Source organism: Phodopus roborovskii, unplaced genomic scaffold (assembly GCF_943737965.1).
Source record: "Phodopus roborovskii unplaced genomic scaffold, PHOROB, whole genome shotgun sequence".
NCBI lineage: Eukaryota > Metazoa > Chordata > Mammalia > Rodentia > Cricetidae > Phodopus > Phodopus roborovskii.
In genome coordinates this window covers 105,777-119,850 of record NW_026125575.1, presented here as the reverse complement: position 1 = coordinate 119,850, position 14,074 = coordinate 105,777, and the positions used below count along the sequence as shown (strand labels likewise).

General features: G+C 34.4%; 1 protein-coding gene across 5 annotated transcripts in view; it reads left to right on the top strand.

Moving 5' to 3' along the window:
- The first annotated feature begins 705 nt into the window (after nt 1-705).
- The window catches only part of Tmem196 (transmembrane protein 196), a 45,641-nt gene continuing 32,272 nt past the window's right edge, over nt 706-14,074 (top strand). For 2 of the 5 annotated variants that reach the window (XM_051177817.1, XM_051177816.1), the window contains exon 1: nt 994-1,485. In XM_051177817.1, the coding sequence (XP_051033774.1) occupies nt 1,339-1,485 (147 nt within the window). In that variant the 5' untranslated portion in view covers nt 994-1,338. Of the gene's footprint in view, nt 739-993; nt 1,504-14,074 lie in introns of those variants that run through there. The other 3 variants (XM_051177815.1, XM_051177814.1, XM_051177818.1) reach the window with 2 other exon arrangements.

Below are 14,074 nucleotides of genomic sequence, written 5' to 3'. Positions count from 1 at the left end.
AAATACTGCTTCTTTTGGTGTAGTATTTAAGTATATGTATCTCAACTATTCAGTCTTATCTTTTCAGTTATCTTTCCGAGATAAGAGTATAGGGTCTCTGTCATGCTGGATCTGACTATGCCTCTCAGGATATGTGAGCACTTGGCTAGCAAGGAAAGTGTGGCTCCAACTGATTGCTTCTTCCTCCCTAGAATAGAAAGGTGCCAGGAAGTGATGGTACAGAGTGGACTCTCTTAGTGAACAGGCTCCAGCCTGGGCTCAGTGTGACAGATGAGTTTTTCATTAAGGGCCCCCTGATATTTTTGTGATATCAGGGGTCTGGTGTCTCTTCGTTCTGGTGAACTTGGCCTTCCTTTGCTCTATGTTCCCCAATCAGAGGAAAGTACATGTGGAGGAAAGTTTTGCATATAATATGAACCTACACTGACGTAGGTATCAGGCATAGCCACCCCTCCTGGCTGTGTAGAAGCCCAGGAGGGAATATGAGGCACAGAGGTAGAGTTTGGGATTCTCAGATTGGGTCCAGAGGCGGGACGAATAAGGGGTCAGCCAAGAGTATTGGTCCAAGACCCACAAATAAATCAGGATTTGTCCTCCTCTGTCAGCCTCCTAAACCCCAATGAGGTCATAGCGATGAGAGAGAATCAGATCAAGAGAGAGGGGGAGGAAGAGGACGACGGAGAAAAAAACCCAGATGGAAAGTGGCCATCAGACAAGGTCGTGTTTTCTGGCGACACAGTAAGTGCGAGGAATGTGGTGCTGAATACCATCCACCTGCTCTGCCTGAAGACCTAGGGACTCACAGAAGCACTTTGCGCTGCCTGGAAAACAAAGAAGGGGAAGGCAAAAGGACTGGCGGAGAGGGGTTGTAAGCAGTCTCCCCCCACCCCCCCACCCCCTTCTCTAGGAAGCCAAGCTCGGTTCCTCCACTGGGAAAGAGGAGGGAGCCTGAAAGGTGCAGGAGGCTCCTGGGAGCGCAGAACCCAGGGCGGCAGAACTCTGGACAGCGCCTTGCAAGCAGCCTGAGCTCACATTCAGAGTCTGCACTCCAGTGCCCGGCTCCCAGTGCTGGCTTCTAGACTCCCACCCATTGCTGGCGGTTCCTGTGTGAACGTGCCAGGGGCTGGAGCAGCTCTTTCTCCTCTGGTCTGGCCACGGAAATGCTTCTCCGGTTTTCGAAATCCAGACCTTGTGGATAACGTTTTGCTGGTGAAAAGAGAAAAGTTTGAGGATCTGGACCGTGGTAGTGGGTGGAAAGGGCTAAGGAGGACTTTGGAAGAAAGAAGGTGGATGATTGTCTTCCTTCTCTGAGCTGGAAGGAATGATGACTCAAGGAGAATGTGCACCAGCAGCCAGATCATTGGGAGCCTCTTGGTGCTCTCTGTGCTGGAGATAGGGCTGGGGGTGTCCAGCGTGGCCGTGGGGGCAGTCAGCTTCAGCCTGGCCCTCCGAGAGCACACACCGCAGCTTGGAGACTCGTCCCCGGTATGGAGCGGGGTGTGTGTACGTTGAGCCATTTCACTCTCTCTTTACCTCTTTTCGGGATGGTCAGTGTGCCTGCCTTAGTCACTGTCTCCTGGGGAAAGGAAATTTTAATTCTCCTCTGTCTGTAGATTCGCATTGACAAGCTCAGCTGATTTATATTGTCTTTTTATGTACTGGGGAAGCGGTTTTACTCTTACCTGGGCTTGAGACCCAATTGAAAGGCTTTAAACTTGAGTAGAGGATCAGTCTCCACTGGCTGATTCTGGGGGGGGGGGGGGGAGGGGGACTGACCAGTGTTAATCATTACAGTTTGCCAAGGGCAAACTCACTTATCAATTATGTCTTTTACTGAAAATGTTACATCATTTTATTGTACCAAGAGCAAGCAGGGGTTATTCGTTTATCTGCTGGCAGTATGATCAAAGTGCACCCATGCAACAGTGATAAACCAAAGGGAAAGTGAGCTGAGACTTTGAAATGTCTAAGAAGGGGGTGAGTATCACTCCAGAAAGCGGTACTTTGAATTTGCCTTGCTGCCTTTCTGATACTCAGTTCTGAATATTCTGTTGTTCTAGACCACCAGTTAAACAAAGGTAAGGAATATAAAGTCATTCTAATTGTAGAGTAACTCACTTTAAAGAGTGCCTACCTGTTCCGAAAACAATGTTGTTTTCTTCAGGTCAGGGGCGGATTTAAAAGCATTTTGTTTAGTTACATAGGATGAATTGCAAGGAAACAGATTCTTTGCTGCCACCAAGAATCAATAAAATAACTACCGGGTCATGAAAAAAGCACCCTTTTCTCTATGTGTGAGCCTGTGCTTGCCTCTCTCTCTGTCTCTCTGTCTCTCCCCGTCCCCTGTCCGCCCCCCCCCCCATGTGTCTGCCTGTCTGTCTGTCGTAACCCTTTCTTCCCTCTCTCTCCTACCTCTTCAGAGCTGCTATTCCCATCTAGGTCTCTAGCTCGATTGTATTTTTTTTTTTTTTGCATAATTCATTAGGAAGCTATTCTGTTGTTAACAATCTATACTGTATTTACCAATCATAATTTCATCTCTAAACAACTAAGAAAAAGATCATTTAGAAATTTAAGAAAATCCATTCCAAATCCATTCATAACAGGTACTCTGGTCCTCTCAGTGCTGTGAAATTGTATGTTGGATAATTAGCTTTTATACTCCCCCACCTCCCATCAGGTGAGATACATGTTTATAAATTGCAGAACTTAAAGGATTTAAAGAATAAATGCAATCCCAGAATTGAAGTCTCCCAAGAATTCTTTTTCTTAATTCCATAAATTTGTAGATAACCCCCATTAACTACCTTGTTCTTTATTATGGGAATATTGATGATGTAGGTAATAAATTGGAGTTTGAAAAAATAAGAGGCACATCTTAAATTTCGCATCTAATGTGTTGCTATAAATATTTAAGAGTTGTGTTTGTTGTAATCATTAAAATTTCTACTAGGAAGCTGTCAAAATAGAATGTAATGCCAACATGTAAAAAAAGAGGAAGAAATATGATCTCCTGATGGTTCAAGAAAGAAAAGCCTCATATATGCAAATGTCTCCCCATTTCTTAAACATAAGAAATTGAGTAAATTAAACTGCCTCTAATGATATCTTAAAATCATTTTATCTTTAATACCTTTTAAGTAACTATTAGCTTGTTATTTTTAAAATATAATTAACCTTTTCTCCCTTCCAAACAAGATATTATATAAATGAGCTAATATATTCACATATGAAAAAAACTTTTTATTCAGTTCAAAGAAAACAAGTCATTTACAATGATATAGTTATTAATATAAACAATTATTTATACTTTAATTTGTTTTCTTTTTACAATAAGCACAATTCACCAAAATTCCTTGGAGAATAGTTTTGAATACTGTAATATGGTTTGGTAAAAATCAAAGGATTCAGTCAACTGAATGAGTTATTTGGAAACTGAAATGTTCAAGTAATTACTCAGTTTAAGTCCAAAACACACACAAAAAAATTCAACTTGTAAAGAAATAAATTCCCAGTTGGAATAATCATGGCTTTCAAGTCATAGATTTGCTAAGCATAATGCTGAAATGGTTTAAAATTATTTTGTGATATATCTTGGACTATCTTTCCATTCCTTCTCTGGTAAATCCATATAATCAATATTTGTAGAGAGCTCAATATGTGAATGGCATTTTATTACTCACTACAGAAGCTATAAAAGATGAGTCAGAATACAATCTTCAAAGGGGTATCACCTGGCAAAGGAAATAAAATGGGTATACTGCTAGCACTGGCAGAGTTAAGAAGTTAAAGTATGACTTCAGAAAGACAGGGAATAAAAGAGGAAGGGAAAAGTTGGCAAGGACAATGAGAAGTACTAACAGTCTTTAAGGTTTTCTGTAGTTGTTAATATTTCATGAAGTAAAGCCTTAAGGCAAACTAACTGGATATAAATCCCAGAACTACCATTACATAGTTGGGTGACTAACAAGTTTCTTCACACAAAAAAGAGGCTTGGCACACGTACCAATTAATGAATAATGAACAATCTTTTAGAAAAGTGCAAGATATCTCATAAGCAAAAAGTAAATGTGAGCAACTAGACTTAGATACCTAAGATTGCAGAGGTGGGTATAAGAAGTAAGAAACTCTGGGGCAGCATTGATGGAAACAATGATATAGGATGAAATGGGATGTAAAACTCCTTTGTTTTTAAAAAGTTTAGGTGTATGAAAAGAAGATAAAGACAGGAAGGGACCATGACATGCTGTGTGACAGATTGAAGTACTAGATTTTCTCTCATTTCTAATAATCATCATCATAATAGTAATTCTTACTTCCTAAAGAGACTCCAGGAAGACAAAGAGGGAAGTTCAATATAAAAATCAATAATTTTCCCTGAATGGAAAGTATGCATTTTTATGAATATGAATGAGACACACAATAATTAACCTGTCAGAATATAGTCTAAATAAGACTGTGTTTTGATTAGTACATGAAGTTTTACTCAAAACATTAATATCATTATTACAAATTTCTGAATTAAATTTACAGTCAGTGGAAATAAAGGTTGTAGTGCAGAGGATTATTTTTATAGAGAATGAAATTATAAGTAGGACTAGAACATGGACTTTTAGGAAACTATATGATTATTTGGCCTCAAATATGCTAATTTTAATGTCTTAAATTAAAGTAACACAAATGTAAAGTGCTTTAAGGATGTAATATACATATTTTCAGGCACTATTTCACAATCAGAAAAATAATATTCTATGATCAGTCCTAAAAATGAGTGCGATTAGAAGGAAAATGATCCTTTAATTTCATAGGGAGAGAAAGGTATAGATTTCCATACCATTTTTCTTCCTTAACACTAACAAATTCATAATTAAACAAAAAAACAAGAATGCACAATTGTGAGTTGACAGTGAATAAACCATTGAATAAGCTGCTTTGGAAAAGTCAGCCATGCTAGGCAGAATCCATTTGAAAGATTTATTGAATGAAATTACTTGACATGGTTTGTATCCAAGTTGCTGTGTGTGTCACCAATCCTAGCCCACAGAGCATCCTTGACAATAGGGATGGATTCAGTAGCATACAGGCACTGAACCACTTACTCTGTTGTTTGTCTAGCTTGGTGTTTAAAAGTCTAGAGATTCAAATGATAGCATTCAGAATAGTCTAAGTCTGAATTGTATCATTAATACAATTAATTATTATTAATAATGAATGTAATTATTATTGATCTCATACTGCAATTCTAGCCATCTTTATCTGATACTCATTTTGTGAGGCTTAATTCCATAAAGTTTTTATTCTTGGCTCTCCCAAGTGTAAATTATAAGATAATTTCTTTTGAAATTTTTAATACTTCCATTTTGTAAATCGTTCAGTTTGAGTAATTTTACGTCTTTTTTAAAAATATTTGGCATTATATTTAACTTTACTTAATAATTATGATATTTTGTCTGGATGAGATATGTAGCATAGTCAACACAGTTATCATTTCTATAGACTCTTAGGTAATTATGTCAGCACCTCAGCAAACTATAAGCTTTTTATCATTTTATTTCAGCCAACTGTAAAACATTTTATACTTTATTTCAAAGATGTGATGTGCAGTATGTAAGTGATAATTGCATCAAAATATAAATTTTAATATTTAAATATGTCAGTGTTATTTAATGAAAATAAAACAGTTTAAACTGCTTAGTGACTTTAAATGTATACAACTTTGAAACTAAGTCTGTCTCTATTTATGTGAATTATTTTTCTGCAGTGACAAAATTCCTTATCATGCAATGTAAATCCCTTCCATATCCTCAAATAAAATTATAAAAGTATATCTATGTTCTGCTTTTAAATTAATTTTAATTACATAAGTTATCATGAAAGATTTCTTTAAGATGTTAATTTAAAGAATACCAAAGTTCTTTTTCTTATTCCTCATCAATATTAGTAACCACTATTTTATTAAGACCTCAGTGACATTACTCCTTAAATAAATAGCCATGTTTTGGTAGCAGAACCCAGCTGTGATAGAGTTTCTACATATAATGAATATTATTCATGAATTCTGTTAAAGTCCAGGCAGAAACTTTTATGTGGCTCAAATTCTCATTTTCAAAATTGACAGTATTTAATGGTATTAGAAAATCTGAAAAGGCAAGTGTGTTAAACTTCTAAAGAATGTGATTATTTTCCAAGGAACATCATGTATCAAAAAAAGCATAAGTATGTGTCCCTTTAATACTGAGTGATAATAGGATGATGAAATAAAATGGTGTTTTGACAATTGTTTTATGAGATGTCCTCGCATCTAAATAATGTCCATGGGTAAGTGGCATCTGTTAGAGTTTCCATCTAGTCGTAATTCATTCAAATGTGTAACTTGCCTGAAGTCTTTGTTTAGGAACAGTAGGGAATGGAAATATCTGTTAGTAATTCACTTTATAAAAACATGATCTAAGCAAAAGCACATCTATTAATTTGGATGTTTTTAACTAAAATAGTTAAGTAGATTTTTTTATAGGGACTCAGTTATAATCTAGTCCATCTAATATGTACTTCAACTACAAGAAATATTTTTGTGTAATTACTTACTCTTTGTAAGACAATCGATTCTATTCATAAATAGAAAGTATACCCCAACCATCTGCTCGTAAATGTCTGTCTTCCTCCTCATTAACAGCTAACATTGACTTTGGGTATGTACATATACACTTGCACAAGTGCACACATAGCATACATACATTACAACTGAAGGAAGAGACACATTGGCAGTTCAATTAGCAATTAATATTTTGTCAGAAATGTCTTTTGAGTTGTGAAACCATCAAGTTACTTTTTTTACTTCACTGAAAAAGCAGAAGTCTTGTGATATACTTTAGTTGTAGAATGATTCCCTAGCATGTTTAAGACCATGAGTTACAACCTTTAAACCACATTTACACACAATAATATCAAGCATGCATTCTCTCACACACACAGTGTACTAGAAAAATTTCAGACTTTGTATTGTGTCATATTCTGAAATATATATATATATATATATATATATTTTTTTTTTTTAATCATTTGGAGCAAGGGACTCCATTTTTTAAATAAAAGTTGCTTTTGCTTTATATATACCTTATATACATAGAATGCAGTCATATTTTACACAATATGTTGGTGAACTTACCTTCTGGCTCTGAGGAATTATATAAGGTCAACTCTAATTTTCTATTTATAGTGTTGTGTTAGAAATCAATTTTATATTTAGAGAAGTTTAGATTTTAGAATTTTATTTTATTACTGAATTCAAATAAAGGGGCTTATGGTATAGTTTGGAGTCAGAGTGCACATCCTGTGTATGGGTACATCACACACACACATACACACACACACACACGCACGCACGCACGCACACGCACACACAGAGTTTACAAATAGTGTTTTTATAACAAGATAACCAGGTCTAAAGTTGATCAAAACATATGACTTTATCGCTTGAGTAACAATAAAATCATCTGATGACCAGTGTACAGTTAGTGTACAGTTTCAGCATGAAAAGATGGCCATACTCAGATAACAAGATGACTATAAGTGGAGCACCCCAGTGAGGATATTTTTATCAAGGATAATGCAAGATGAGCTGTGTGGATTCCATCCTCTGCAAGGACTAAAACTTTGCATTCTTTCTCTTTAGTGCTGACTTAATCTGTGTATACTTCACTCAAATTGAGTGACAGTCAGACTGGATTCTAGCATCTCCACAATTCTAGATAAGCTGTGTTTCTTTACCAAGATGGGTCTTATTTATAAAGGGAAGGAAATACCAGTCTCTATCCTTTTAGATATGGGATACTAAGAAGACAATATTTATCAAATGTTTATCCAGATCCTTGTACAGTGCATGAGCCCCATTCATGTTAGTTGCTAATGTCCTTCTGTTGCCCTTCTGCAGTGGAGACTGTTAGGTCTTTTAGTTTACAAGTGGTGCCTTGGCTCATAACATGGCCCCAACATTCTTAGTCAACCATAATCTGATTACTCTTTGTGTTCATTGTGTGAAATGTGTGTTGTTAGGTTTTGATTTAATTGAGATATGTACACTGGCAACTACAAGAATATGCCAAAATATCTATAGGAAAATAGCTATGTAAGTGTTAAACCTAGAGACAAATGAGAAAAGTAGATATTGGTATAATATACCTCTCTCTTTGGTTTTCTCTTTAAACATGCGAAAGTTGTAAAAACTACAATAAAAATACTCAGCAATCAGATAGAGTATACAATTAGGTAAATAAGGCAAGTCAAACAGTAGGGATATAGTGACTGATAGTTGTATAACAAAACAAAGTCCCTTGGAAACATTTAAAAAGACATGAGCAATTCTCAGAAGATAAAAACAAAAGTACATACTAATGTCTCTGTCAAAGATATTTCGTGTTTTTGAAATTTGTATAGTTTTACTTAAGTCTCTAAGCAGCTCTCAAAGTAGTTAACAAACTTTTATCATTTATAGATGTATTGTTTACCTGTATAGATCTCTACAAGGAGCACTGCAACTTTCATTAGTGATATGACTTTTTAGTTACTATTGGGACAATTGGGAAGCAACCATGTTCCATTAGTTTATGATCTATTGTTAAACACTGAACAAAATAACATGATAAAAATATAAGAAGTGTTAATAGTCAAATACATTACATTGAAAAGCAGAGTACTGTGTTTTATTTGGTTAGTAGAAATAGCGGTGGCATTACTTATTAGAAATTACACATATCCAGGTATGATCATAGACACTGAAGTTTATAATAAAAACATTGATATTTTGTAAAGTTTATACAGGAAAAGATCCTGCCTTATTAATAATCTGGGTCAGCACTAAAGCCTACCAGTTTTATTTTAAAGTCTATATTTTTTTCCTATGGCATGTATAGAATTTTGGAAATTTCCATGGAGATAAAAAAAATTATTCATTAAGGCTTTACCTCATTATTTGTTCTTCATAGCTGAAGTCAGATAGTATGGCATAAGGCCAGGACCCAATTGTACATTTATCTTTTTCCCAAAGATACTGTGGTAGCCAATCAATCAACAAACATAAACCACAAGTTAACAGAATATATAGTCTACATACATTTTCATTGTGTTTAAAAGTTAAGCCTTAGCTTTAAAAATAAAAAGTGAACTATGAATGTAACATGATTTTTAATATTATAATAAGAAGTCATAAAGATGAAAATGACAAGTTTAAACAGTACTCAAAATAAGGACAGGTGATAGGCCTAAGATAACTTCTTCATGAAGCTTTATCTGGACCCAGAGATCAGGCAGACTTCCATCAAACAGATGAAAGAGGATTGAATAGCAAAACAAAGGTATGTATAAAGTCATACAGGGTGAGAATAATGATATAAAGGAGTGTTTGGAGACTGACTTTATTAAGGCAGACACAAGCATACATGGAAAATGGTAAGTAAAAAGTACCTACTTGTCTTAGTTATCGGTCTATCCCTGTGGAAAAAATGCTATGACCAAGTCAATTGATAAAAGAGAACATTTACTTAACCAAGGGCTTTATTACAGCTTCAGAGGGTGATTTCATGATCATTATGGAAGGGAGCATGGCGACATGCAGTAAGGCATGACACTGTAGCAATTGCTTAAATTTAATCCCAAAACAGGAGAAAATTAGTAAGAGTCTGGATCTTTTGTGGGCTTTTGACCCTTCATAGTCCCTCCCCACCAGTGATACACCTCCTCCAACAAGGCCAACCTATTCCAGCAAAGGCCACACTTCCTAATTACTCCACAAATAGTTCCACCAACTATGAACTAATAATTAAAATATATGAGCCAATGGGAGTCACTCTCATCCAAACCATCACACTAGATAAAACAGAACAGCTTTAAAAATGTCCTATAAGAATGGCAAGATCAGTCTGTACTCTAACTCTTAGCTAGGCTTAGGGAGCTGTGTTAAGATAGAACAGGATGAAGGTGAGGTAGTGACAGTAGACACAGGCATTACTGTTCAAATTCCAGACAGTCCACAGCGGTTGACCTTAAGTTATACATCTTGATTAGAAGATAGCCTTGAGGAAAATCATGAGATTTAAAGGAAGTATAAATGTATGCCACAAATCTAACCACATCTATAACTGTCCATTATGTTAATGGTATATTTTATAAGCTCATAAATTTCTTGTATCCAATTATCCTCACAGATTTCTGACATGTAAAAAATAAGAACTTGTGTATTTTATTACAGTTATCAATATAAAACCAAGAAAGTATTACAGACTGGGGAGCTTGGAGAGCTATTAAATTCTGGTCTCAAATTCTGTTGTTATAATTTTCTAATTGCTAAATGTAAACAAGGTACATTATCTCATTGAAAAATTGCTTAACTTCTCTACAAAGTAGCAAGACTACTCATTTTAATCTTCTTTTATAATTAAATCTATATTTATATAAAACTATTCAGTATATTTATTAGGTATTAAACAATCATGTCTGACTCACAACATTAGCTATGTGTGCTTACCTTTTGTCCACTAAATCCATATTCTGCATTTGATTTGTATATGCTATAGATATTTCTAGAGATGATTTTACTGTACTCTTATTGGTAGCATTGAACATAGAATCTAGATTTGCTATCATTTAGGTTGTAATTCTTGTTTAGAAAGTGTGTTAACTTGATGGCCAATTTTGGGCCAGCAGTTATGGTTGTAATTTAATGTGGATGTCCCAGGATATCAGAACACTTATTTTAGATAAATATTGAGATAAAGAGGTATAATTTACTTTTGATATACCAAATAGATATATGTATGATTTTCCTCCTCCATTTTACTTTGACCATTAGAAATATTAGATCTTTTGTCTACTTGCATCTTATTAATTATTTTCCTACATTGCCTTTTCTGGTGAAATAAAAAATAATAAAACTTATATTAAGATAATTGGAAATTTATATGTGTAATATTCTACATTGCCTAAGAATTGGTATTTTTATTCTATACTTTATCTCATGAAACAAAATTCTTCAAGTAGGGGGTGACAATGGGATAATCCAAAATTTTCAGAATTCAGTGACTTAAGAGCAGTTAAAGAAATAACTAATGAGAGGAAATAAAAGTCTAAATATCATGAAGAAGGAAATGTGGGGCAAGCGATAGACAACTAATTCTTTGAAGAAGATGATAATTGTCACTTATATAGATTATATGTTCATTTGGGTTACTTGTGCCATGACAGGAGACAAGTTCACAATATGGCCTCTGTTACAGCTGCACTCTATGTCCATAACTGACCATTTTTCAGGAACTACCTGCCACACATGTTAGCTAGGCATCCATCTGTTGTGTTGGCTATTCATAATTTCCACCTTCTTCTTCCATGGGTCACTGGCTGTTTTCGATACCAACATAACAAGTCACAAATCAGACTCCAAGCTGGCATGTAAAAAAGGGAATAATTATTTTCTTTCTCCATAAATAAGTTCATCTGCTAAAGTTTGAAATATTTTAGACTTCCCTCATGTATCAAATTGTGGGTCTTATATTGACTATCTTTCAAAATTTTCCAGTATCTAACTTAATGTTACTGATACCTGGCAAATGATTCTTAAAGATAAAATATAAATGAAAATCAAATAAATTATAATAATCTAAATTAATACTTAGATAACTTACAAATATACTTCTTAAATTTCTGTTGATATTTAAATAATAGGGAAGTTCTATTTAATACTTAAAAAATTTCATCTATTGTAATAAATTAAATGCTACAATATCTATATCTGACAACCAGTACTGACTACATGCTCTCTCACTTCCCTCCTGGAAGTCATAATTATCTTAAATATTCAAAGTATTTAATTTTAAAATAGTACATATTTGGTGTTTGGCTAAAATGATGAAAATTTAGAATCAAAACATTTCCTATTTTGTGTCTGCTAGGAAACTAGTTTTGTTTTTGTGAACACTAATATGAAAGTGACTGTGAGATTTATTTGAATAATTGACATGTAGAAGCGTCACAAACTCAAAGTCATTCTCATAAAAAATTCATAAGTTTAGTTATAATTTCCCTTACCGCTTTTGGAACAGCAACAGCCTTCACACCAAAATGCCTTGTTTACATAGCATGCTCAAAATATTCACTAGATTATTTTTTAAAGAAAAATGAACACAAAACAAAATCAGAACAGAATAGGATGTTAAATACCTTAAAAACAAGAAATATCACATTTATGGATACAGAAAATGTGACATTACATGGATATTGAAGTAGGAGATGTGAAGAAATGTCATTCTAAGAATCAAGAATCAATTCAGCTCTGCACAAAAAGATCTGGAATCTGCTACAATGAGAAGTTTCTGCAATGGTTTTAGATGAGGTTTTATTAAAGTATTTGGCTCTATGCCATGGCTAGTGATTTTTAAGTTTGTATGTATGTATGGTCATCTTTCATTCAGTTGCCACACCATGTCCAAAAAGCATTTTATCTGCTGTGAATTCTCATTTAACAATGCATGTTCTCTCTCTCTCTCTCTCCCTCTTTCCCTCTCTCTCTTTCTCTCTCTGTATAGGTTTGTTGCTGTTGTGTTTTCTATGTGTTGTTAATTTCCATCTTTGCTTATGTACTATTATCTCACCCAATCAGCTAAACCAAAACATGGCCCAGTGCTAATGGAGGATAGCTTATATCTACAGAACATATTTCATTTGTTTGACTATAATTGTGATAAATCTTGGCTCTATTGATAAATATATATATTGACCCTTTTCCAGTTCTACTCTTTGTGAAATATTTTTGGACTGGAAGAAGTATGCTGTTCTGAGCTGTCAGTGTAGCTTTCTGTAATGGAAAATAAGAAATTAGTTTAAGCTTTGGAGTAAAAAAGAACACTGCATAATTAGCAAGGTTTTTCCATGGACTAAGAAAAGTAGTGAATATAAATAGGAAAACAGAAAAGTGACTCCACTTGAAGATGAACACTGATGAATATGCAGAAAAGTTGGAAATGGATAAAATAAAGGACATCCTGGAGATCAGTGTATGACAGATAGAGTCCAAGTCAGTAAATGGAGAGAACACAGCATAGGGCTGGGACCTCCAGTGTAGGCTTACAGAAAAGGAAATACTTTTGGATGCCAAAATGAAAGCTGTTTTTTTTTGTTGTTGTTGTTTTGTTTTGGTTTGGTTTTTTTGGGTTTTTTTTTTGTTTTTGTTGTTTTGTTTTGTTTTAAATCCTGTCAGAGATAGTGCTTAGTATCCAGGAGTCAAGAAATAGGATTCTAGTATGACCTACACAGAATATATGCTTTAATTTCCTGATTGATAATAATTACAATTAAGTCACATTACAACCTGGATAGAGACTTAAAATAACTTATTCTAAATCAATCATAAAATATTTTTGAATCCATCATTTTTTAGATAAATAACATGAAGCTCAGAAAATTAGCAAAACTAACTACTGACCTAGAGAAGTCCAAATCATGTAACACTTAGTCTAACACTATTTCCACAGTTATCTCCATACAGAGAGCATCCTTAAATAGTCTCTCAATCACAAGCAAGTTGCTGGCTCCTACCCAAAACCAAATGGTAATGATCTCAAATTGCTGGCACAGTTAAACTGTGATGTAATATAATACATATTTCAACAGATTTCAGGGGGTTCCAGCTATCTGAAGTTCTACAGAAACAACTTTATACAGAAATTTTGGCATGCCCTCAAGGGTGTCATTCTTAACCAAGTAGAAAAAGGAGGCTGATTTTTAATAGTTAGCTACTATTGTGAAATCCACTAGAACTATTGATCAATTTAGCTAGTAAATGAATGGCTTTTAGAAATCCAAATATCATTTGTCAAGCTGAAAACATTCAAAGACATTGGACTGGAAATTTTAAAGTTCTACTGAAATTAGTATTTGCTCTGTACTCTCTTTTTAACTCAAAAATGAAGCAATGAAAACTAAGTTTATTACATGATTTGCCCTAGGTGCTTAGGGGAAAAATGCTATGTTTACACTCATACAATTTTAAAAATTATGAAATTATTTTAGAAGGCAAATGCTTTTTTTT